Raw genomic sequence first — 25,462 nt, forward strand, 5'->3', positions numbered from 1 at the left:
GGAAGTGTTGTGAAAGCTAAGCAGTGTCAAGACAGCAGATTTTGACTTTAAAGTCACATTTTAAGTACTTTTAGCAAACATCTTGACACACATTGCTCCCATTTTAACCGTTTTCAGTCTCCCGTTTGCCACAACTTTTGTTACCCCCTCATAACACAACATGGTGTGTTATGAGTAGCATTAACAGTGAGTAGCATATTGAAAACAGGAGGCAGTGGCCCAAATCACACTTCAGCCATCGCCCCACTGGGAAACCTTGAGCTTTTCACTGTTTCTCCACCTTCAGTTAAAATGGAGCTACAATAGAGAGAGAAGAGGGGTGGAAATGCAACAGCATGACCTAATAGCGTTGTGAGGGTGAATGGAACAGTGGGGAAAATTGAGAAACTTTATTGTTCGTGGATTTCAGGGTAGGTCAGTTAATACTACCTTTGGAATATGCCTTGATTTAGGCTGAATCATCCCCAGTGATTTTGTAAAGTTAATCACATGCTGCACAGTATTTCCTGACAGCTGATCCCTTCTGGTTAAATTCTAGTAAAGGTTCTAGTTAAGCAGTGATAGCCAAACTTGCCCCTCCAGCCCTACAACTCCCATCATTCCCTAGCTAACAGGAACAGTGGTCAGAGATGATGGGAATTGTAGTCCCAAAACAGCTGGAGGGCCAGGTTTGCCATCACTGGAGTAAAAGGAACAAGTAGCCAGCACTCAACCCTTAAAGTGTTCATATTCTGCTGCAGCAAAGAAATAAGAATTCACCTGTTAGAATTCACAATATGTGTTAGGTGGTGAAAGGAAATAAAATGCATTCATCCCAGATCACTTGCTTGTTTTCTCTTGCGCTCTCCAATACCAGGGATGGGGAACTTGTAAGCCTCCAGATCTGATGGCACTTCCAGCTCCCATCAACAACCAGTCCTTGTGGCCCGTTGACAGTGATGATGGATATGGAACCCAGCAACACTTGGTTATGCCACAGTTCCCACACCTAATTCTAAGCACAAACACCTGGAAATGAGTTCCACGGAAACCAGTGGGGCTGACCCTAAAACAAATAAATGCATTTAGTTTTTTGGCTTGCAGTCAAGAGCTGTTGTGGTCGGGTTTGGGGATTTCCCACCCACTTTTTACCAAGATTGCAAAAGGGGAAGAGTTATCAAATGGTTTGGAGGCGAGTGGCTTTGGAAGGCCGTGGGTGGAATTCATCATAGCGCTAAGTCTCTCATTCCTTTGACACAGATTTCTGCTTTTGCAACGAAGTGCTCCTCCCCTCTCCTTTCCCCTGCATGCCCCTTAAATCTGTTTTAGGGGCTCCCCCCAACCCTCTGGAGCAGATTTGGGGAGGGTGCAGTGTGCACGCAGGAGAGGGAGTGGGGAAAGTCCCACTGCGCAAGTGGAAACCTTTGCGCTGATGGGAGGCTGTGACTGAATGCCGCCCCATATATTCCAGTCCTCCTGTCCCTTCTGTAGTAGCTCTGCTCCTTGCCTCAGATAGTTCCCTCAGATAGGAGGGGAAAACAACACCCAGTTCCCTTCTGCTTTTATCCATGCTGTGTTTATTTTATATTGCTGATTCCTATGAGTTTTTAAAAATAATAATCAAACAAAACTTCCTTATTCCTTGGTAGACATAGAATGATTGTCTTTCAAAATGGAGAAAGAACAAAACATTGGCAGAAGCTTTAGCAGGCACTCACTGAGATGATGATGATAAGATATTACAAGCTTAGGAAAACAATAGAGAGTTGCATTTCCATACAGCAGCAAACCTTGACGTTTGCAACTAAAATCCTCTGTGATTTTATTTTGGGGACCACAGCTCATCTGAAGAAACTGTGCCATTCTCAACCATGTTAATGGGAGAGAATTTTTTGTGTTTTTTTGGGGGGGGTAGGGAGTGGGGATTACTGAGCAAGATGTAGGAAATGCAGTTTTGTGAGGCTTACTTTGCACTCCCAGAGCCAATTGCCAATGTTTTGAGCACTGGCAGCAAAGCTATCCTTTAATAACTTTTGCTTGATGCATTAATTAATTAACCCTTAACCTTCTCTTTCCCTTTTCAACCCTTTTTCTCCTTTCCCCCTTCACCACGTTCCCAACGTATGTAAACGATTTGTTAAACAAAAACCAAAAAAACATGCACACGCACACAAAATATATATATATATCTCAATATCAATACAAAAGCGGGCAATGCATGTGTGGCCATGCCTCACAAAATAGGTCGAATTATTGAGGGGAGCCCAGCAGACCGCTGTGGGAAGCTGAAAGTGGGGGACCGGATACTGGCTGTTAACGGATGCTCCATCACCAACAAATCACATTCGGACATCGTCAACCTAATTAAAGAAGCGGGAAATATGGTTACTCTGCGCATTATCCCAGGGGATGGTAAAGTATATATTCTCTTAATTTTTCTCTACCCACCCTTTCCACTTCCCATCATAGTTGGTCATTGCTTTTTTATGGGCTTTTGAGTTGCTTTGACCTACACCGACTTAGGAGATTGTGGTCCGAGCAATTCTAAAGCCCTGGGCATATTCTGAGAGAAACTTGTGCTGTACTGTTATTTATTTATTTTCCTTCTGTAGAAATGCTGCAATAGGCAGGTGGGGTTTTTTTTGGGGGGGGGGGAGTGAGGAGTAGACTTTGCTCCCACAACATTGTGTCTTTTTTTATGTGGGAGCTGAGTAGTGTATGGAAATTTTCTAGTTGAATGGAAGGGCATTTTACAGTTCTAATTCCTAGCTGGGACAAAACTTTTCCCTCACACTCATTGTCCATTTCTTTCTCTCCCATTGGTGGCTTCCCAAACTTGGGTCTGCAGCTACTTTTGGACTACAACTCCCATCATCCCTAGCTGGCAGGAACAGTGGTCAGGGAATGATGGGAACTGTAGTCCAAAAACAGCTGGTGACCCAAGTTTGAGAAGCCCTGGTGTAGAGGATCTACAAGACATCTCGGTGCTTTCGCAGTGCCAATGATGTGCATTTTGGCATTAAGTGATCAGATGCGTTCCAAATAGCCACTCCAAAAGCATGCTCAGTGTCAATTTACTGTGCATAGTTGGAGATATGAACCACTGGGGATCTTCCTTCCATCTCAGCAAGGCCATTTAAGCATTAGGAATATTTTGGGGTGATTATCAGAAATCGGGGGCATTTGAAACTTGTGGAGCATGATTTAGAAGCATCTCCTAAAGAACAGCTCTAACCATTTGGATGTGTTAACTTGTGGTAATAACTCTAAAGCATTTTGCCAACCCACAGAAGCTGGTACAGCATTACATGCCCTGGAAATCTCAACTTTACTTTTAAAAAACCAAAACCCTTCTTAGTCCTCATGGTTGCTTGATAGTTCAACTGAAGGCAAAAAGCTACATATAGGGAGTACATGGAGCAGGACCCAGCTCAGACATGAGAGAGGAAGCTTATATTTTTGATCCAGGACAATTTGGTCCTTTGCAGTTCGGTGAACCTTCATTCATGACCACTGTTTCCTTTCCATCTACTTGCCTACTGACTACAATCCATATATTCAAGTCTCACCATTTCTCCTCCTTACTTCTTTTATTCTTTGTTAACTTGACTCCTAAGAAGCAGAATAAGTAAATTCTGAAGCAGTTCTTGGATTGTTACAGGGGTGTGACATCTTTGTGCTGGAAGCACAACACTGTATTGACTTTGAGACTACGATCCATTAGGAATGTGGTTGGAATAAACGGTACTCTTTCTACAACATGCTCAGAATCATCTGGGAAAGCACTAGATGTGATTCTTCTGGTCCCTTATTCCATGGAGAAGCCATGAATCACACACACTCTTTCTGGAGAATCACTGATACCCCTTTCCCTTCTGTTTGCAGTCTTAAAATACCATCACTAAATCTAATGTACATCCTGCATGTTTCGAATCTGCTTTTGTCTTAAGGGATGGCTGCGCGTGCAACACGAGGATAGCTGGCTCTCATTCTCTGCCTTTCGCTATTTGTAATCCGGAAGTTTTATGTGTTGCAAAGGAAGGTTAGGAAGCAAAAGGGATAAGCGCCTGTTGAAAAGAAGCTTTGTTTCTTCTCTTTAGATCACTCTAAAAGCTTTTCTGTAGTCACGAGAGTGCTTGCTTTTTAGCTTCAGAAGATAGAACCAGATTGAGGATTTGTAGTCTTACGGACAGAGCACAGGACAGAAAGTTACATTGTCTTGAGTTAGTAGGGTAGTATATTTATTCAGCAAGTTGCTTCATCATATCTTAAGATACTGTTTCGTTAGATGCGTTCTTATTTTGGAGTGTGCTTACATATTCCAGATTCTCAGAGGCCCATAAAAGTTAACATATGCCATTTATTTCAGAATAGATGCTACAGAGAAAAGTACCATAATTTGGGTGTCCATTGATCTCAACGGGATGGTGTTGGTGGGAAGGAGAATTTGTATGGTCACCTTTCTCCAACTCTGCTTTTAAGTGCTGCAGAGTGATTAAACTGACACACTTCTACTTTTGTTGTAAACTGCCCATGGAATTCTAAGAAAGAAAGAAAAAAAGAAAGAAAGATTCTGTTATATGACTTCTTTATAAGCTTCGAAATCCATGTATATCCCTATGAAACATATTTAGACCCTTGAATACAATTATCCCTGTCATGGATTCCAAGAAAAGGCAGATAGATAACATGGAGGAACTTGAAAGTAGCGCTGTGCCATATATTCTTAAATGTATGGTGTCATATTTGGGGCATGAAGCAAGGGCCTTTTAGAGTTCTTCCATGTTTTCTCTGAAATGACTTTGTCTATGTGATGGGGGGTCATGAAACAGACATGTCACCCCTCTTTTCAAAAGCCCCCATGAACAATTGCTGAAAGGGCAGCATTTTCACAGACTTGAAATCTCGGATTGCTTCTGAGATTTGAACTTTATAAGTTTGATAGGTAGGGTATAAACATTTCAAATAAACTATATCTCCACAAACGTTGGATTTATTTACTTTGCTTCATTTATGCACCACCCATATACACAACTCTGTTCTCACAAGTGATTTGCAAACTTATTAAGAAGCCCAAAATACAATCCCAAAATGGTAAAACAATAAAACAAATTATTAGCAATGCAGTAAGGAGGAAAGAACTTAATAAATTACTTTTTTTTTCTTTTGCTGGAATAGGCACAAATGTCCGCTTGCCCTTTGGTGTAATGATACAAAATGATGTAGTGTTTAAATTGTTGGAAAAGTAATAAATATTATTTAAAACAAAAACAAAAAACAAAATGTAATTCAGAAGCATACATAGTTTATTTGTTACATTTTTACCCTGTTGTTTCTTCCAAAGGGAGTCCACCCTTTGTGTCAGAACTGCTGGCACCTGTCCTATTAATATCCTTACAAGTTGTAGAGACCTTGATTAATCAGAGATTTGACAGTTTGTATCTTAGACTTCTGAAGAAATCAGGGGGAAAATTAACCTCTGTATTTCAAATGATTTTATTACGCTATGCCAGAAGTCAATAAGTTGTCTCAAAGATTGAGTGATGCAGTTTTTACCATATAGATTCAGTTCTCTAAAGAATTCAGCAGACTTAGGGTTGCATCCAACTAAGATCTTAGAGTAGATCCCTTGAAATTAAAGACCACAATTTGGTAATGCCTGTTAACCTCAGTGGATCTACTCTGGAGTAGGACTGTCGGTGGATACAACCCTTACTATTTTCTGAGACTATTCAGCAAATGTACCATTTTACTATACATTAACAAAATAGTCAGAGCTGCCAGTCTGGACTTTTGCCAGTCAGACCTGCATTGTAGCAGGTTCAATATACTTTCTGTTTTCAAGTCTGGAAACAGTAGAGAAAACAAGGATTTGTTTTCATTTGAGGCAAATATTATCCTTATTCTGAAATATTCATGAAATTTTTAAGAAACTTGGACTCGCTACATTTTGAAATTGATTGTATATCATGGGGCTGCTAAGATGCTCTCTTAAACTGGTTCATATCCAACTAAGTTATACTCAGAGTAGACCCAGTGGAATTAAAGGGCCAAAGTTAGTCATGCCCATTATTTCAATAAACCATCTCTGAATAGAACTAACGCTGGAAACCTTTGTGTGTTCACCCAAACCAGTTCAGTTGTTGAGGGCCTGAATTGCTTGGATGTTGTAGGGCAACAGCCACCAAATGACTTCTACCATGGGTGTGGCCTAACACAAAATGGCTGCTGGCTCCCAAACAGCCGGAAAAAGAATTGTTGCAAAAACATTCCATCACTAACATATAAAAAATACCTGCAAGTTTACTAAGGGCTGGTTGAGTCAACCATATAATTCACTTGATTTCTTTAGCTGATGGCTGGCAGCTAGTGAATAGACTCATTAAAAAGCAGTGTGCTTGAGGTGCCATAAGATTCTGCATTTCTGATTTTCTCATCTATTCCTGCATGCCAGTGATGTTGCAGTCATGAAGTGAAGAACGATCCTGGCATTTCAGATCATGTACTCCGTAACAAGCTGCTTGGCGTAGTCTGCCAGCCTCTGTAAAAACTGGCTGAACCTCTTCCTCTTTCAAAGGCCCCTCTTCTCTCTCTTGCATGCTACCATTGCGATGAGGTCTTAGTTCTGCTTCCTGGTGTCTTAGTGCTCCTTCCTGTTTCTCAAGTTCTCCTCCTAGCTCAGTGCTGTTATGGGAAAGAAAATCCTTCCCCAAAGACCAGTGGAAGAACAGGCAGGCATGTCTCTATGTGTGTTTTTGTGTGGCTGCATGGCTGTAGGAGCACTCACACATGCAAAGACATTGGTCATGCCCTTGAAGGGTTGGCCAACAGCACCCCCTGCTTTAGAACTGAAGAACAAAACACATTTTCTCATTCTTTACTATCATTGTTCATGGCATCCCTTGCCTTAATCAGTTTGGCTACAGTCACCTGTGTGATTTTATCAAAGACAACATAATAATACACCAGACAAGATGATGTCAAGGACAAAATCACATAGGTCACCAAAGCCAATTGGATTAAGTGATTGTTGACTGTTATTTTTTATAGTTTATGTATTTGAATAAACACTTCCCTAAAATATACCATAAGGGAGCAAGGACAGGGAGGGCAAAGAAAAAAAGAAGGGCAGTGATGTTGAGAAAAGGCTGCCAAACAATACTGAAACTGTGTGAGTGTTCAGCAAATTATTTTTTCAACAACTTGGCTGTGTGCATGTGAATGCTGCTTTTGAAAGTGAATGTTGAAATTAGGGAGCATTTGTCTCGACCCTTCATAGAAGCAGCTTTTTTGTTTTTGAAAAACAGCTCTTAAACATTATGAAGTGTAACAAATCCCTTTTACCAGCTGTATCATCAAGTCAACAGAAAGCTAAACATGCTGATATTGCTCAGTGTTTCTGTTTAAATCGGGAGTCAAATGGTGAGAGTGAGTCAAAAAGTGACAAAGAAATGTCTTTGGATGTGCCAGAATGACAGCCTCTCCAACCCACTCGTGTGCTTGCAACCATGAGGTCTAAAATGTCTTGTGAGACAAATTGAAAATTAAAGATATCAGGATCACAAAGCATAAAAAGCCCTAAACAACAAGGATAAAAACCTAGACATACAACTAAAATTGATGTTGTATGCAATTATGTGTTCACTGCCATGATGGAAGAAGGGGAAATTCCACGACTATTTTTCTAGATACACTAGTCCCCTCCCACCTTACTAATATATTAAGGCTTCGTAGGCAATCTGTTAACCAGTGTGGTGTTAAATAAATACTCAGTGGGCAACCACTCATATAATTCACTGTCTGTTACTGGATTATGTGAGCTGGCACAAATCTTTGTTGGGCAGCGTGTTGTTTAAAAATGCATTTGATGACTTTGGGTTACTTTGGCAAAGGAAAGCTGTGCGTGAATCGTTATCACAAGAATAGCCTGCCTTACAAAGGGCATTGTTTTATTTTGCAGAATCCTCCAATGCAACCTTATTGACCAATGCAGAAAAAATTGCTACAATTACAACCACACATACTCCTCAACAAATGCCGCAGGAGACCAGGTCAGCCTAATGTTCATTTCTGAAAGTGTGTTGATCTTCTCTTTCCCCTTTTACTTCCCATGCATCTTCCTAACCATAACACTGACGCTGTTCTCTCTCCCTCTCTACTCCCCACCTCCACATTCCTTATCAATTTGAACAGGAACAACACAAAACCAAAGCAAGAGTCCCAATTCGATTTCAAACCACCCACAGCCTCACAGGTAAGGCGTCCTTATCCAATTTGCGTCTTTTATGCTGTCCCTTGCATGCCTGCAGGAAATCTGTATTGCGAAGGCCCTACTTCAGGACTGGGGAACCAGTGGCCTTCTAGAAGTTGTTCAACTCCCACTCCCATCACAGCTAGAGGGTTAGAGAGAGTTGTACAGCAGCAACATCCAGAAGGCCACACTGCTTCCACATCTCCGCCCTACGTCCTTCCTCCGTCTAGCTTATCTGAAAAATATAAATCACTAATTAATGTACTCAAGTGCACTAATGGTGCCCCAACCATATTTGTAGTAGAGATGTGTTTGTAGCAGACAAAGCTTACACATGACTGATGAGAAGGGTGGTGAATATTCTGTGATGATACTATTCATGGTGTGTTTGCAAGACTGCTTCAGGTTCACCATGGTGATAAGTTGTGTTCCAGGCCTACATTTAGAAGGTAAAAACTCAGCGTCGTAAAAGATCCCTAGAAGTAGAAGTAGCTCCCCGGTCATCCCTTCCATAGGTGGTTTTGTGCCTGTTTCATTGACTATTATGGCCTCACATATCTGTTATCTCTTCTGCTGACAATTGCCATAGAAACTGCTGCAATTCTTCCCTCTTGAGTGCTAGTTTACGATATGGAAAGGATAAAGGCGGAAGACATTTTTGTATCTTTCTTAGCAATGCATTCCTCAATACAGTGGTACCTCTGGTTATGTACTTAATTCATTCTGGAGGTCCGTTCTTAACCTGAAACTGTTCTTAACCTGAAGCACCACTTTAGCTAATGGCGCCTCCCACTGCGCTACCGGAGCACATTTCTGTTCTCATCCTGAAGCAAAGTTCTTAACCCGAGGTACTATTTCTGGGTTAGCGGAGTCTGTAACCTGAAGCGTATGTAACCCGAGGTACCACTGTATATAAAACAATAATAATTAGAAAACAGGATATATGATGTACCAGCAGTATGCCTAAGGATCACATAGGAGACTTCCTAGCAATTATTAGTACAGTGGTACCTTGGTTTACGAACTTAATCCATTCCGGAAGTTCGTTCTTAAACCAAAGCATTCTTAAACCAAGGTGTGCCTTCCCATAGCAGCGGGGGACTCAATTTACAAATGGAACACACTCAACATGTTCTGTTTCCAAAGCAAAGTTCACAAACCAAAACACCTGCTCTGGGTTTGCAGCATTCTTAATCCAAGTTGTTCATAAACTAAGCTGTTCTTAAACCAAGATACCACTGTAATGACTATGTAGTTAACTTCAATTCTGTATACAGAATGAGATTAACAAAGAAAGGTCACTGTTGTCTGCTCTTAATTTGGGATCCTAAATTGGGTCTTTAAGAGCAGATAGATTTCTTCTGAAAACAAGCCTGATTTGATGCACTTTTCGTATTAACTTAAAAGTAATGATAATTGTAATCTCTTTCAAATTGGTCGCAAACTGCTTCTTATTACTTCCCTTCTAGCCGGACCAGGATTTTTACACAGTTGAGCTTGAAAGAGGAGCCAAAGGGTTTGGCTTTAGCCTTCGAGGGGGCCGAGAATATAACATGGATCTCTATGTGCTGCGGTTAGCGGAGGACGGTCCTGCTGAGAGATGCGGGAAAATGAGGGTATGTCTGTAAAAAGAAAACATTTTCCATGAGCTCCCCTTTTCACTAGATCTAAGAAAAGTCTGTTGAGAACCAGAATCTCTACCCCCAGCTCCCTGCTCTTTCTCTTGCTCTGTTTGGGGGAGGTGTGGGCATGGGGAAAGAGGATGGTCTCTAGGTACAGTGATTTTTAGGGCCCTGAGATAAGCTTCATGTGTTGCCCGTTACAGAATGGACAATGCAGGAATGCTGTGTCATACAGTTCCCTGCAAACTATCATTTGTTTGAGCAGTACTAGTATGTATAGTGAAAGCAGTGCTTTTGGTTTCTGTCCCCTCAACCTTCTGGGGCAGATTTGGGGAGGGTGGAGGGCGCATGTGGAAGGAAAAGAAGGGAAGAGTTCAGTTGTGCAAGCAGTTGTATTCAGTTGTGCTAAGGAAATAAACAATTATCTGACCTTTAGAAGACAGCCCTGTATAGGGAAGTCTTTGATGTTTGGTGTTTAACTGTGTTGGGTGTTTTGATTTGTTGGAAGCTGCCCAGAGTGGCTGGGTGAGATATAAATAAATCATCATCATCATTATAAATAATTGTGCTAACAGAACAAGGGCATTGTACATTGCCCAAATTCATGTTCTTCCAGCATTTTTCTTTAATCATGGATTATTTTGTTATGGCAGATCGGTGATGAAATCCTGGAGATCAATGGAGAAACCACAAAAAACATGAAGCACGCCCGAGCCATAGAACTAATTAAAAATGGTGGCCGCAAAGTTCGCCTGTTTCTCAAACGTGGAGATGGCTCTGTACCAGAATATGGTGGGTCAAACTATGAAAACATTCCTTTTCTTCCTCCTGGCATCACACCATGAATGATATGTCTCAAGATCTGAAGCGGGGATTCTTTTCTGTCCCCCACCCCTCTCTCTTTCTCTTTTTTTTCCACCAGTGTCTTACCAACCTTGGCAACAAGTGGCTTAACTGCCTCACTTGTGCTGAATTTTCTCTACACATTTTCATCCTTTGCTTGCTACTATGGACTTTTGTGGGGGCACAGTGTACAGGCAAGATCATCTTCAAAGCAGTATTTTTTTGGTGATCAGAGAGGGCAAAAAAAAAAACCCAGAGAGACAAAAACAAAAACCCTACTATCCTGTCCGACCAAACAAGGAATGTTTATTGAACTGTGCCAAACTCTTTCTCAGCGGATGAATTGTTTCTCTCGTCTTCTGATCAATGCAGAAATGGGAATCCTGTATTATACTTCTGAAGCTGTAGCCTTTGTTTGGCTTTTGTCCTTGGCTGTTGTCTGTAACTGTAGGCATGAATTCCAAGATGGTGTCTGGGCTTTTACTGTCCCCTTATATTTATGTAAATATTTATAAATTTATTTTTTAAAAGTATGCAATACAATATATATATATATATATAAATATAAATATACACACACACTTGGACCCCTCTCCTGCCACCTTCTTTAATGTTTGTTCGTTCACAACTGTGTAAGCTATGAACAAATTCAATTTGCCATTCTCAGTGTTTTGTCATGTCCGGTGAGATCACATAAAATTTTCTTGCCAAGGGTTTAAAAACAAATAAATAAGGTCAATGTTAAATGACCCTCTTTTCCCACCACTGTATTTGAGTTCCCTAGGTAGAGGTTTTGGGTGGCTTAATATTGTATATAATGTTACGCTGTCTTATTTATTTGAGATAATTATTTGAAGGTATGCCCTGGATTGTGGGGTTTTCCCCAGCTATATAACAGGTTTCCAACCAGTTATGAGTTATAAGCACATAAATGAACAGAGATGTCCTTTATGCTTCCCCATATTTGGGATAATAATATATCAATAAATTATATTCCTTCTATCCCAGTGTGGGAAATTACAATGGTCCCAACCAGTCTCCCTTTATTGTCCTTTTTTCTCTCCACAAACTGAATGGAGGGGTTGGTTGGTTAGCACAAGGCCACATGTGGATGGGAGCGTTCCACATTTAAAGGGTCACAAGCTGGGCTTTCTAGAGTAAATTTGCACCAAGTTGAACTGATCTTATGAATGGTTGAGCGTGTGTCCAGGTGTCAGTCCAGCTTGTCCTGAAAAGTTGAACTTGAGGTGTGAGGAGTTACAATCTAGGCCAGCCATTGTCAGCCTTGTGCCGTCCCAGACATAGACTAGAACTTCCTTCATCCCTGATGGTTGGCCTGGAGGACACATGGAGGGCACCAGGAAGGCTGTTCTAGGCCCGTAGATCTAGGCCCAAACTGTTTATAAGGCCAGGTCTAGAAACACAATCACCTCAAAAAGTCAAGCTAACATGTTGACGTTAACATGGTTTAAAAAACAACTTGTGAGATTCTTCCCTAAAGGCAACACATAAATGAGTTCTTTCCACTGTTCTGTCAGAGGCAGCCAGGCTCTGCTTTGGCGTGAAGTAGCAATGCCGCAAGTGCTGGGATGGGATTTTTTCCCTTACACACAGAGAGAGAATGTCAGAGGAAGCTGTAAGGCTGCTTGCGGACACACTGGAGTGCTTTTCCCCAAGCTGGGCTGGTGTTGATATCTCCACTAAACACCCCACACTCCAATTGCTAATTATTTGTTTAAAAAAGGAACAGTGCGAATGTATCAAACATAGGCTCATCATCTATTTTTATTTATGACACACTCAAGACCGTGCACTCAATTGCCCGCAAAATTACACGGGGCCCGAATAGCCTGGCCGATTCCACTCTATAAATTTAAATCCATTTGTAGTACTTAATGAATCGAAGCTCTTTTGTGTTTGCAATTCTCTTGTACAAACCACTCTGTTAGCCATCTTTCAGCAGGACTAAAGTTGTGTAATGTTCTTTCTTACTCTGTCTTTTCCTATGCTCTTTTGGCTGTAAAATCATATGTTAAGCATCGTAAATATATCCTGGGTTGTTGTTTTTACCTGGGGGCAAAAAATATTGCTTCACATCTTCAAGAAAGTCTGTTGCACCGAGGATGAAAATCCTAACACCAGGGCATGGGGTGGGGCAGCTTCTTTTATTTTCTTTGTCTTTTGGCTGCACGTAACAAATGTTAATCACGTAACCAATTCCATTTCTGAGCAAGGGGCTTTGCTGCTGCTGCTGCTGCTGCTATGTGCTTGTAACATTTGGGGAGCTTAAGGCATCTACAGTTCGCTGCAGTCACTAACAAGTTGCTTCAAAAAAATAATATGTTAGGTTCCGATATTTTTCTGACTTGATTGGAACGTGCTTCTCTAACGAGGCTGTATATTTTTGTAATGAGTTTTGTACTTATTTTTAACGTTGTGATCTTTCGTGGGCTTCTTTTTGTCGTTGAATGTTAACTGGTTTTCCTCTAACATTCTGTCTCACTTTCCAATTATGTCTCTTTCTCCTCCGTCTTTCTCTCTCCTTTCCTCTTTTCCTCTCTCTCTCTCCCTCTCTCTCTCTCTCTCTCTCTCTCTCAGAATGGATGCTTTAGTTGTCTGGGTTACCTAATCACCTTTTTAAAATGTTTAATTATAATATGTCGCTTTAACAACTGCTATCTCTGCAGCCTTATATCTGGGTGATCCGGACTTGGAAAAAATAAATAAACTTTTCTTTATTCTAAGATAAAAACAAATGAAGATTTTTTTTTTCTTCTTTCCTCTTTATTATAGGGTATCTAAACATTCTACTTTTCTCTTTCTCTTTCTCCTACTTTTCTTGGTGCCGGGCTCTTCCTTCCTCAGCGATGATACCTCCTAATATCGCTGCATGTATGAGAAATGACAAGCTCGGGGAGTCTTGCTTCTACCTTATGGGCCATAATCAAACTACGGTTTGTAGCTAAAATCAATACTAGGTGTTTCTGTGCTGTGGCCTAATTCTCTCACATTGCTTTCCGCTTTGCTATACTTCTGTATATACGGCAATTCATTCTGAGCAACCTGCAGTTCCTTGAATTACTGTAAGTACACTGAGCAACACGGTCTCCTACTGTGGACCACAAGATACCAAAATAAGTTGGCATCAATAGAAGAGAAGAACGTGGTCCTCCATATATATATATATTTGAAAGCCAGCTGATAAGATGAAACTTGAACATGGTTTCCATCTAGAAATCATCAAAATAATGGCCTGCAGAAAACCAAAACTAAGCTGGTTGATCAAGAAAAGAGCTCACATCTCAGAAGTTTATTTAATATTCAGGAGGAGAGAAAGAAGAGTCATGGACTCTAAAGCATTTGGTCATTTTAGTTTTCCTAAAACACCTGTTGGGCACATGTTGGGTATCTTGATATAAAATTGTCTTATAGAAGACATATGTGTATATATAAATAACACACACCCCTCAAAGCAACCTAACTGCAATAGTTTGACATTTTTATAATACACAATTCACAACCATCCATTGCAAATGGTGTGTCAAATTTTAAAATTCACTCTAGCACCAATTCTTTGCTTTTCATATTGCCATTACAATGTCATTGAGCTTACATCATGTACGTTTGTTGCAAAGGAGATTTTAATATTCCTACGAGCTCCATTCTGCACATCTAAACAGCTTTCCATTGCTTTAATAAGATGAGATCCTGTCCTTCTCCATTCCCCATCCTCCTTGCTGCCTCTCATTGTGTGTGTTTAAGTTGAGTCATTGTGGCAAAACCAAAATTGTTCCCACCACACTTCCATGATATATTGAAACAAACTGGAGTTAAGCTGTATGCCTACTGTTTCCAAGAATAGGAACGCAAGGGTCATAGTATAAACGCTATGCCATTGAAATCTGTATCTCCAAGGCACATCACTCAACAAGATGTTTGTACACTTAAAAGAAAACCATATGAATAAAACACTAAGCTTTCCAAGAAGAGCATTTCCTCCCTGCCTCCCAATTTTTCCTCAAACAAGCAAGACACTCCTTTTCTTTAACAGACATTTAATGCGGGGAGGTGGCAAAAAGGAAAGGAAAAGGATATGGAGATATTAATTGGATATAAGCTTATTAATTCTAAAGGAATTAGGGGAGGGAAGGGCCATAACTCAGTTGTGAGGTGCATCCTTGGCATGTAAAACCTTGCAGAACACCCAGCATCTCCAAGCAGAGCAGGAAATACAGTGGTACCTCTGGTTACAGACTTAATTCGTTCCGGAGGTGCGTTCTTAACCTGAAACCAGCCTTAACCTGAGATACCACTTTAGCTAATGGGGCCTCCTGCTGCCGTCGTACGCTTTCTGTTCTCATCCTGATGTAAAGTTCTTAACCCGAGGTACTACTTCCGGGGTAGCAGAGTCTGTAACCTGAGGTACCACTGTATAGGGCAAACAAAGACTTCTGTCTAAAACCCTGGGGAACAGCTGCCAGTCATTGTAGGTAATACTGACTAGATGGACCAATGGTCCGACTTGGCATAATATGTAAACATATTCTCATTTGAACCTGAGAAAGTTTAAAATTCTCCCTGATGTAGAGGAGACCGGCCTAAGATGGCCCCAGCCAGGACAAATGGCAGTGCTTTTCTCCAGCCCTCAGCCTTTGCGGTTTCTCTGAAATTAACGAACGCATCAGTTAGTCTCCTACTGACTGCTTAACAGTTGTTTGTTTTTGTCACTAATGAAGCCTGAGGAATGAATGACTGGTGTCAGACTCTCAAGACGAAGGTGCCGATACCAAACATGTTTGTTGTCTTTTTTTCAGACCCCAGCAGTGACAGGAACAGTCCAGCCACAGGTTCACAAAATGTATCGGAAGTGAAAAACATGCCATCTGACAGACGACAACACTCATCATTGGAGCCCAGTTATCCACCAGATCTTCACAAATCATCACAACATGGAGACAAGCGGATATATGTTAAGGACCCAAAAGGCAGCAGAGAGTTTGGCAGACAATCTAATGAGCACCACACATGGAATGGAACTTCTGAAAACAGCAATAGCATAGCAGGCAGGAAAAAAGACAGGTGCCCGGAAGGCAGGAGAGACCGGCAACCGGAGAGGATGGTGGTGATCAATGGACAAAAACGGAAATCTCCCGAGAAGAGGAGGGAAGGGACCAGGAGTGCTGACAACACTTTGGAGAGAAGGGAAAGACATGAGAAAAGGAGAGACTTTTCTCCAGAGAGACGGAGGGAGAGGTCACCAGCCCACAGGAGGGATGGCTCACCAAGCAGAAGGAGGCGGTCGCTCGAAAGGCTTATGGATCAACGAAGGTCACCTGACAGGAAGAGGGAGAGCTCCCCCCCTGAAAGGAGGGCAAAGTCAACTGACAGGAGAAGGGAGAGGACCCCAGAACGGAGGAGAGAGAGGTCTCCTGACAAAAGGAATAGAGATGATAGAGTGGGTTTCAGGGAGAAGGAAGAGCGCGCTCTAAAATACGACACTAATAAAAATAACAGGCACCCCCCTGAGCAAAGGCGGCGACCCTATAAGGAATGCAGTACTGACCTCAGTATCTAGTGGGTTTTGCAAGCTCAAGATACAACTGCGGCCTTTCCAGCATTCAGAGTTCCCAAGAGCGCGAAGGTAGCAAGCTGGGAATCCATTTTAGTTCCCCACATCCAATGCCTCCAACAGCAACAGTGCAATGAAATCTAAATCATGAGAGTTTGTGCAAGTCTTGTGCCTGGTTTATGACAACATTAAAGTATTTTCCAATGTATTCATTAAAAAAAAATGTCGCCAAATGTTAGTCTTGAAGGATTATGAAAGTTGTGTTCTTCCATAATCAGTAACCATAACGAGCATAAAACCTTTCATTGATAACTTTTTGTTTCATTGTTGTCCCTTTCCTAGTTATTTGGAGGGTGAGCCAACAACGGTTAAGGGTTTTATGACCAACCACACTGATTTGCTCTCATTGCGATTCACTGCAGTGACGTTATGTAGGATTTCCTAAAAGATGGGTTGGAGGAAGAGTGTTCTCATAAGAGTAGGTTTATAATTAATAACCGAGAACTACTGTGGTAGAAGTGTGTGTCCCCCCCTTTACATATAAAGAACGTATTGCTAAAATTAAGAACTATTTGAAGAGACTACTATTAGGATGAAGGATATTTATACAAATCCACACAGCACAAGATGTTAAAAAGAATTTATAGTGTGTTCCATGAACAATATGTACTTTTGGGTCTCCTTTAAAAGGAAGCAAGGTGGCCAAGGACTGGGAGCCATTGTGTCACACATGGGATCAACCATCTTTTTTTTCTTCCCTATCTGGACACTGAATATTTCACAAAGGCAGCACCACTGTGAGTCTTCTTCGACTGGGCAGATGAAACTGGAGTCTGGACGATATCATTTGTCTACTCTGAAGGGAAATTTATATTTGTTTTGGTTCCTGAGTCAAGATGCATTTTGAGGAACAAACGCTCCTTTCACAGACTGGGTTTTAATGCCTTCAGTTCAGGCTAAATGTTTTTATTACTATTATTGCCAAATGGAGCTGCCTCTCTAGGATTCTGTTTTTTGTTTTGTTTCGTTTTTCCTATTTGCTGGTCCACACTTACTTGAGACAAAAGAAGTGCATTTGCAAAGGAAATGTGATGTGTCGAGGACTGTTAAAAGAAGCAGTGGCTGGAAAGTTTGGCTTTGGGGTTTTAACACCAAGTATATGCTGTATTTCTGGACTGTAAAGAATGGGGAGAAACCAATACAAGGTTCTATTTTTTTTAATGGCAAGTTTGTGTGGTAAGTCTGCTGTAGTACTGATATGAGATATTAATGGATTACTGCCTAGCTGAGCCAAAATGTTTGCCATTACCATTGGACCACTAAAGGTTTAAAGACTGCTGCTTTTTTTTTTTTACAGTGCATTGATGTGTACATGTATACTGTTTCACCATCTTTTACACACACACACATACACATGAGTAAGGATTACAAGTCTATCACTGTTGTTGCCATGGTACTGTAAAGAAAAAGGAAAAAAAGAGATGGCCAATCATTGTGTGTACAGAGTTTAAATTGTAATTAATAGAGCCTGTTGAAAACAAAACAAAAAAACTGTTGCCTTTTTTCTTATATAAAAGAGACTTTATGACAAAATTTAGCTGTGGGGAATGTGCTAAGTGTTTATATTTCTGGAAAAAAAAAGGAACAAATTGATTCATGAGGATATATTTTAATGTAAACTGAATCAGGTATGTAAAGCTGTTTTAAACAGGAGACTGTATAAGTAACTGAAGCTTTTGTTGGTTTGAATATCATATCTTTCCTCATGGTTGGGGGGGGAGGGGGCTGCCTGTTTGACCCTTAGGCACTTGTGTGCGGTCTGTGTTCTTCAGTCCTCATTTCTTGCAGTGTGCTATAGTCATAATGCTCTCTCTTCTGTGTCGATGAAAAGCAGTATGTGGGCCAATCTTTTTTATAAAACACTATGCATATATAAATACTACATTGTTCATAGCTTTATTTGACTTAATCGGGTTTATACATGACATTAGTTATAAGTAGATGTGGACTTTACCCAGTATAAAATTCTTTCCTTGGGATAAAACACAATGTATATGATGTAGCTACTAAGAAGGAAAGAGTCTGTGAATGCTATTTTTATTATCAAATAAAGATTTCCATACAAAGTAAACATACGGCTGTAGTGGTAAGATGAAGAAGGTCTGCGGTACAACTCGGCCAAGTTTGCCCTGCTCTCTTTATATAGTACTTGCCAAAAGAGGTATGCAAGACTCTCTTAGGAGGTACAAATAGGTTTGTATGTGGGTGTCTTGGCTGAACCAGTGGAAGACCAGCTGAGTGTGCAGTTGTGTTCCCAAATCACATCAATCAACAGCTTTAATAGCCAGTGGAGAAGAGTAAGGGCCATAGGTCAACAGTAGAGTTTCCAGGGTCATTCCTGGCTCCAGGGCTGTCTTAAAATTTGGAGAACTGCCAGAAGTCAGTTCTGAGCTAAATGAACCAATGGCCTCGCTCAGTGAAAGGCAGCTTTCTAGGTTTCCTCTTGTGTGCATTTTCCTTTCTTGGGTTTGCCTTTCAGTGACTTTCTGACTAGAATCCCTTATCAGCAGGGCAACGTCTCAGTTGATCTTGGACCCATCCAGTATATGATGGAGTTATACTGCTGGAGCGAAGAGGTCTAAGCAGTGCAACCTGCCTGGGGAAGGACCACATCTAAGTCCCTTTGGAGAAAAAGCATGGCATGAGTGTAATAATGAATTCGACCACACATTTAAATATATTGGGTTGGCTACAGGAGCCAAAGCAGTAATTGTGTGACAGTTTTCTTATGATTCTATGAGCTAAACTGATAAAAAGGTCAAAGACTCATTCAAATGCTGATGGATATTAAGAGTGGGTCCAAATGATTATTCCTTTTCTTTCACATGGAGGAAGGAAGATAAATGAAGCCCTGATGGACACATGCATCCTGTAAGATTTGAGTCTAGTCATCCTCTTCTCCCATAGAGGTAGCTTCTTCTTTCTCAACGCAGCTCTAATTTTATAACATTCAAAATTTAAAAGTGGTTTTCATCCAGTATGTCAGAGCTGCTGTTAGTGGGGGGAAATAAAATAAAATAAAGTTGAAATACTAGGTATGTCAAGGTAATTACTCTGGTAATTAATGTGAGTGCATTTAAAATATTATAAGCTGATAACATTGCTTGATGCTATTTTTTTAGTCCTCAAGTTTTGCACAACTGGGGTCACAATTTGCTAGGAATATATTCTGAACAGCTTTGATGAAATATATTAAGCGTGCTATAGGCCTGGGAAAGATGTTCTTTTCTACATCTTTCAGTTTACCTCAGAAGAATGCTGTGCAGCCCTCAGTCAGGGACTTTACTCACACCCAAACTTTTTAAGTGAACTCTTCTCTTAAGATACATTTGTTGCCCAACATTAAGATGCTGAAATCATGACATTTCCAATAAAGAATGATTCTTCACTACATGCGAGACTAATTCAAAGAAGAGGGGCCTGGCCTAAATAGAAAAGCACTTGGGATAAGGCGTTCCACAACTTGGTGATGCTAAACACTGAAATCTTTTTGTCCCCAGAAGCACCTTAGCTGGTGGAAGGACACACAGAAAGGCATATCCAACTAAACACACCGGGTGGATAGAGCCAAAAACCAAGGAGATGGTCCTTAAAATATTCTGGCCTTACATTAGAGACAGGGGACCCATGCCCTCCAGGTGTTGGATCTGTGAGGGCCATCATCCCTGAGTTTTTGGCATTCTGCCTGTGACCAATGGGAGATTGGAGTCCCGTGACATCTGGAGAACTATAAGTTCCTCATTCCCATCTGAACAGTCTGGGACTGTAACGATGGTATGGTAAAGGACCAGAGCTAAGTGCTTTGCATGAAGAAGGCCCCATGTTCAATCCCTGGTATAATAATAATAATAATAATAATAATAATAATAATAATAATAGTAATATATTTATTATTTATACCCCGCCCATGTGGCTGGGCTTCCCCAGCCACTCTGGGTGGCTTTCAACACAAATATTAAAATACAGCAAGGCATCAAAGCTTCCCGAAACAGGGCTGCCTACAGATGTCTTCTAAAAGTCTGGTAGTTGTTCTCTTTGATGTCTGGTGGGAGGGCGTTCCACGGGGCGGGCGCCACTACTGAGAAGGCCCTGTGCCTGGTTCCCTGTAACTTCTCACAGTGAGGGAACCGCCAGAAGGCCCTCGGCACTGGACCTCAGTGTCCGGGCAGAACGGTGAGGGTGGAGACGCTCCTTCGGGTATACTGGGCCGAGGCCATTTAGGGCTTTAAAAGTCAGCACCAACACTTTGAATTGAGCTCGGAAATGCATCTTCAGTTAGAAAGATCAAGTGGACCTCTGCCTCTGGAGAGTCAAAGTAAACAATACTGGACTAGATGGGCAAAATGTCTGGCCTGGCATCAGCAAATTCCTAGGTTCCCAACCAGCATCTTTAATTGTGGTTGGAAAAGAGCTCAAAAGCTGGCAGAGGAATGGAGTGACCTCCAGAACAAACAATTCGCCAGTTCCACTTGAAGCTTCATTCGCTTGATTAGTGCTTCATTAGAAATGGGTAAGTTCTGAATGAAGAGTTTTGCATGACTCATAGCGTGCATAAATGGAAACATAAAAGAGAGTGTGGCTCATTATTCTGGGGTAGAGCCAACCACAGTGGTACCTCAGGTTAACTACTTAATTCGTTCCAGAGGTCCGTACTTAACCTGAAACTGTTCTTAACCTGAAGCACCACTTTAGCTAATGGGGCCTCCCACTGCTGCTGCGCTGCCGCTGCACGATTTCTGTTCTCATCCTGAAGCAAAGTTCTTAACCTGAAGCCCTATTTCTGGGTTAGCGGAGTCTGTAACCTGAAGCATATGTAACCTGAAGCGTATGTAACCTGAGGTACCACTGTACAGTTCCTAAGCTTCAGGGCAGCCAAACGTTTGGTGGTGCTCTACCTGTTGCACCGACAGAAGCCCAGAAGGCTCTTGCTGTACCCAAGTCAGTTGAATCAAATATTCTAATGCAGAATTATATATCAAGGTATTTGGTTTACCATTGAGTAGAGCCTTGACCACCATCACTGGCACACTTTTTTCAATAAGCTCTATAATGGCTTTTGATAGTGTCAGGGAACTGACATCGGAGCCAGTAGTGGAGGCAAGGCTCCCAAGCGATGCCGGAAAAGGGCCCAGCAGGGAGAGAGGGAACTCATCGACTGGGGAAGGAAATCAGCGTAACACCAGGGATAAAGGGGGGCGGATGAGGGAATCAGTAAAGGGGCTCCAGGACTCTTCGCCGGAGACCAGCGGGGAGAGCACAGGTCCTCCACTACCCACACCCACCCTGCACAGAAAACTTCCACGCAGGGAAAGTAGGCATAGACTTGACGTCAAAGAACTTCTTTGCTGGAAGAAGTTCAAGAAACGCCCACTGACGGATTCTGCTAGCGACTGAAACAGCCACGGAGTGAAGGGCTGTCCAGCCAGGAAAAGGTTTAACCAGGCAACCTAGCCAGGAGTGGCGGCAACTTACACACGAGCAACCCCATATAACCATTACAGGTAGATTTGTATTTGGAGTGGGATGTGTACTCATTTCCTAACCCAGGCCAACAGTGACTGCACCAAAGAGGTACCACCACAAGACAGAACCCCCAAAACCAGCAGAAGCAAGAGTCTGATTTTTCTGAACTCCATGGTATAAATGTTAAACGCAAAAACATTTCAAACTACCATCTTAATTCAGGGAACATTATTTTTTAAAAAAATACATGAAAATGATCAACAACTTCAGTTAAAAATTCTTCTCATAAAACATAATGAAATGTATAATGATCAAACAATAATTCAACAAAGAAACAATGACATACATTGCACCTCAGGTTAAGAACTTAATTCTGGAGGTCCGTTCTTAACCTGAAACTGTTCTTAACCTGAAGCACCGCTTTAGCTAATGGGGCCTCCTGCTGTCGCCGCACCGCCAGAGCACAATTTCTGTTCTCATCCTGAAGCAAAGTTCTTAACCCGAGGTACTATTTCTGGGTTACCGGAGTCTGTAACCTGAAGCGTCTGTAACCCGAGGTACCACTGTATTAAGAACAAATATATAAAGGATTGATGTTTCCCTCAAAGAAGAAAAGTTATTTCAGGAGCTGGACAATTCGGATACCAGATGAGCTGCAAACCTATATAGAATCCGTCTGCATAAAGCAACTTGAAATCAAATATAAACAAACATTTATCCCTTCCTAGATTCAAAACAAATGCTGAACTTTATACACCATATAACATAATGATGCCAAAAAATGAAATAGTATTACTCACTAGGGGGAAAAAAACAACATCTTTGCTGCTTTATTTAGCAGACTTATCTTCCTAAATTGGTGGTTCCCAATTGGTAGTCCACAGACCCCACAGGGTCTGCATAACTCACCCAGGGTGGTCTGTGGCCCCATTTGCATAGCAAAAACTACCATAGAGATCTCAAAAGTTTTGAATATAGGGGGTCAATTCCTTGGCTTTTGAAAAACTGGGGGTCCACAGTACTTAGCTAACTGGGAACCACTGTCCTAAATGAAGCCTTGTGTATATAGTGTGCACAGTATATAATTCTATTTGGCCAATTATTTAAGGGTTGTCCTTCCATCTCTACTTATGTTGGATCAAAGGCTGTTATATTGATCTTCAATCTTCTCTAGGTCTCTCAAAATCAATGTTTTCAAAAAATCTGAATTGATAGATATATCATACCAGAAGGAAGAAAAGTTTAGTCATCTGCAAATGGTCTATAAGCCACGGGGGAGGCAGCATAGTGCTCCCTAAATGGCATGTTCCCAATAAAATTTAATAATTAAATTTAACTTTCAATGCATAATGTCTAAATAGAAGGCTTAAATATAAACCTTTATTTAAAACATACTGAGTCTGAGTAATGAGCCACAATTAGCCTGATTAGAAATATCTCTCTCTCTCTCTCTCTCTCTCTCTCTCTCTCTCTCTCTCTCTCTCTCTCTCTCTTTGTTCCTGGTGCAAAAATTCAAAGCTTCATGAAGTTGCTCCTGTCCTTTGCTAGAAAAGATCCCTCCGTGGGTTCTTACTGAAAAGAAAAGAAAAGAAAAGAAAGGGAGATAAATTGGAAGCAGATGCTCTGTTGTTGTCATCTGAGAAAGCACAGCCTGAATCCTCTATAGGTCATCAGAATCCACAAAGGAAAGATAAAATGTGTGTACTGACCGGATTCTTCTTTAAAGAAATTCTGATAAACACTATTATCCTCCTAGTCACTTTTGTGTCTCCGCTTCTTGGAGGTGAGAAAAACCCTAGTTCAATTGACTCCAGTGCACCATAAAAGAAAGATTAAATGTGGTTTAAGATCTTCAATATCCGTCTCTACTCTCTGGGTCCTACCAAGTTGAACACACCCACCAGTCATACATTGTGGTAATCTAGATACTTGAAATAAAGACAAAAAGTAACACCAAGAGTGTAAGGCAAGGGGTGGGGGAAGCTTTGGTGCACCAGATGTTTCTGAATTACAACTTCCACCAACCCTAACAACCATGGCCAATGGCCAGGAATGTTAAGAGTTGTAGATCAGCAACATGGAGGATTAAAGCGGGTGGCGCTGTGGGTTAAACCACAGAGCCTAGGACTTGCCGATCAGAAGGTCAGCGGTTCGAATCCCCACAACAGGGTGAGCTCCCGTTGCTTGGTCCCTGCTCCTGCCAACCTGGCAGTTCGAAAGCACATCAAAGTGCAAGTAGATAAATTGGTACCGCTCCAGCGGGAAGATAAACGGTGTTTCCGTGTGCTGCTCTGGTTCGCCAGAAGCGGCTTAGTCATGCTGGCCACATGACCCGGAAGCTGTACGCCGGCTCCCTCGGCCAATAAAGCGAGATGAGTGCCGCAACCCCAGAGTCGTCTGCGACTGGACCTAATGGTCAGGCGTCCCTTTACCTTTACCTTACACCTGCTGTACAGGAATCTCTTTACTGGAGCCCAAACTAAGTCATTGTGGGAAACTGAATCAATTTCCTTGGGGGACCTGCTTGCTTATTTATTTATTTATTTATTTATTTATTTATTTATTAATTACGAACTGTTTAGTCATATCAGCTTCCAGGTACTTGATGATCAGCCTGGCTGTGCAAAAAGGAAAAAGAAAAAGAACAGCCAAATCTGCCGCAACAGGCGACATCAATTGCAACAATACCCAGCGTGGAACTACATTCCTATTAGTGTTTCATTCCTTCCCAAAAGAGCATTAGAGAAAAAGAAGTTCACTGCTGGATCAGACCAGAGGAACCGAGGGAGCTGCCTTATGACAAGCCAGACCATTGGAACACCTAGCTAAGGATGATCTGCAACAGTGAACTGGCTTGTGTCTTTTTGGGTTTTCGGAATAGGCCTTTCCCCACCCTACTTGGAGATCCGGGAGCCTATCTGAATCTGAAGTGTGATATGGCCTTCCCCACACTTACATTCATCTTCTCCAGTATTTTGCTTCCCACATAGATGTCCTACTAGTTCAAGAGTGACTAGTAACTAGGATTCCATGGCACTGCCTGCACATGGAAGCTCTGTTCTGCTTTTGTGTCGCTATTGGCAGTTCTGTCCTTTGTGAGTTTGCCTAATCCCCCTTTAAAGTTATCGGAGTTCGCAACCATCACATTTTCTATACAGCCACTTCACTATGTCAAGCAAACTAGTCTTTTCCTGTCCCAGGGGCTTGATCCCCATTAGGCTTGATATCTGCCGCACCTCCGCTGCCAGCGCTGCGACTCTGTAGTGCTGGTGCAATAAATTGCTGGTATTCCAACCTAGATTCCCTTCCTCCTCCTGTACCTGCTCCTTCCTCCAGTCACCTGCTCAGTTTGCTGCCAGCAGCATTGACGGCCAAATCTGCTGTGATGCCAATAGCGTTGTCCTGGGGTGTTTTGGCAATCTTTGCAGGAGCACTTCCTGAGTGCTTGGAGAGCACTGGAGCAGTTCTGAGTGCCTTGTTCACCACCACTGACAAGAGACACCAAGTTGCCCTCAAGATTAAGGGGGCCTGATGCACATTCCAAGCATGCAACATTGCCTGTCGTCATGTTGTCCAGGAGGTTGAGCGCTCTGGAGGAGCCGTCACTGAAGCTGCGCCACACTTGGTTTCACACTCGGCCTGTGTGGTGTAGTGGTGAAGAGCGGTGGACTCGTA

At 41.8% G+C, this 25,462-nt stretch overlaps 1 protein-coding gene and 1 long non-coding RNA gene across 51 annotated transcripts in view; one reads left to right on the top strand and one right to left on the bottom strand.

Annotated features, from left to right (window-relative positions):
• MAGI1 (membrane associated guanylate kinase, WW and PDZ domain containing 1) overlaps positions 1–18,395 on the top strand; it is a 475,361-nt gene extending 456,966 nt beyond the window's left edge. For 22 of the 50 annotated variants that reach the window (XM_083722572.1, XM_083722621.1, XM_083722583.1 and 19 more), the window contains 6 exons: positions 2,188–2,391; positions 7,940–8,030; positions 8,173–8,233; positions 9,700–9,846; positions 10,506–10,644; positions 15,510–18,395. In XM_083722572.1, the coding sequence (XP_083578698.1) occupies positions 2,188–2,391; positions 7,940–8,030; positions 8,173–8,233; positions 9,700–9,846; positions 10,506–10,644; positions 15,510–16,270 (1,403 nt within the window). In that variant the 3' untranslated portion in view covers positions 16,271–18,395. Of the gene's footprint in view, positions 1–2,187; positions 2,392–7,939; positions 8,031–8,172; positions 8,234–9,699; positions 9,847–10,505; positions 10,645–13,560; positions 13,650–15,509 lie in introns of all 50 variants that reach the window. The other 28 variants (XM_083722580.1, XM_083722616.1, XM_083722575.1 and 25 more) reach the window with 4 other exon arrangements.
• LOC310838190 overlaps positions 1–25,462 on the bottom strand; it is a 582,108-nt gene that overhangs the window by 358,321 nt on the left and 198,325 nt on the right. The gene's annotated exons all lie outside the window — the stretch shown is intronic.

Source organism: Podarcis gaigeae (genome assembly GCF_964106915.1).
Source record: "Podarcis gaigeae genome assembly, chromosome: 2".
Taxonomy (NCBI): Eukaryota; Metazoa; Chordata; class Lepidosauria; order Squamata; family Lacertidae; genus Podarcis; species Podarcis gaigeae.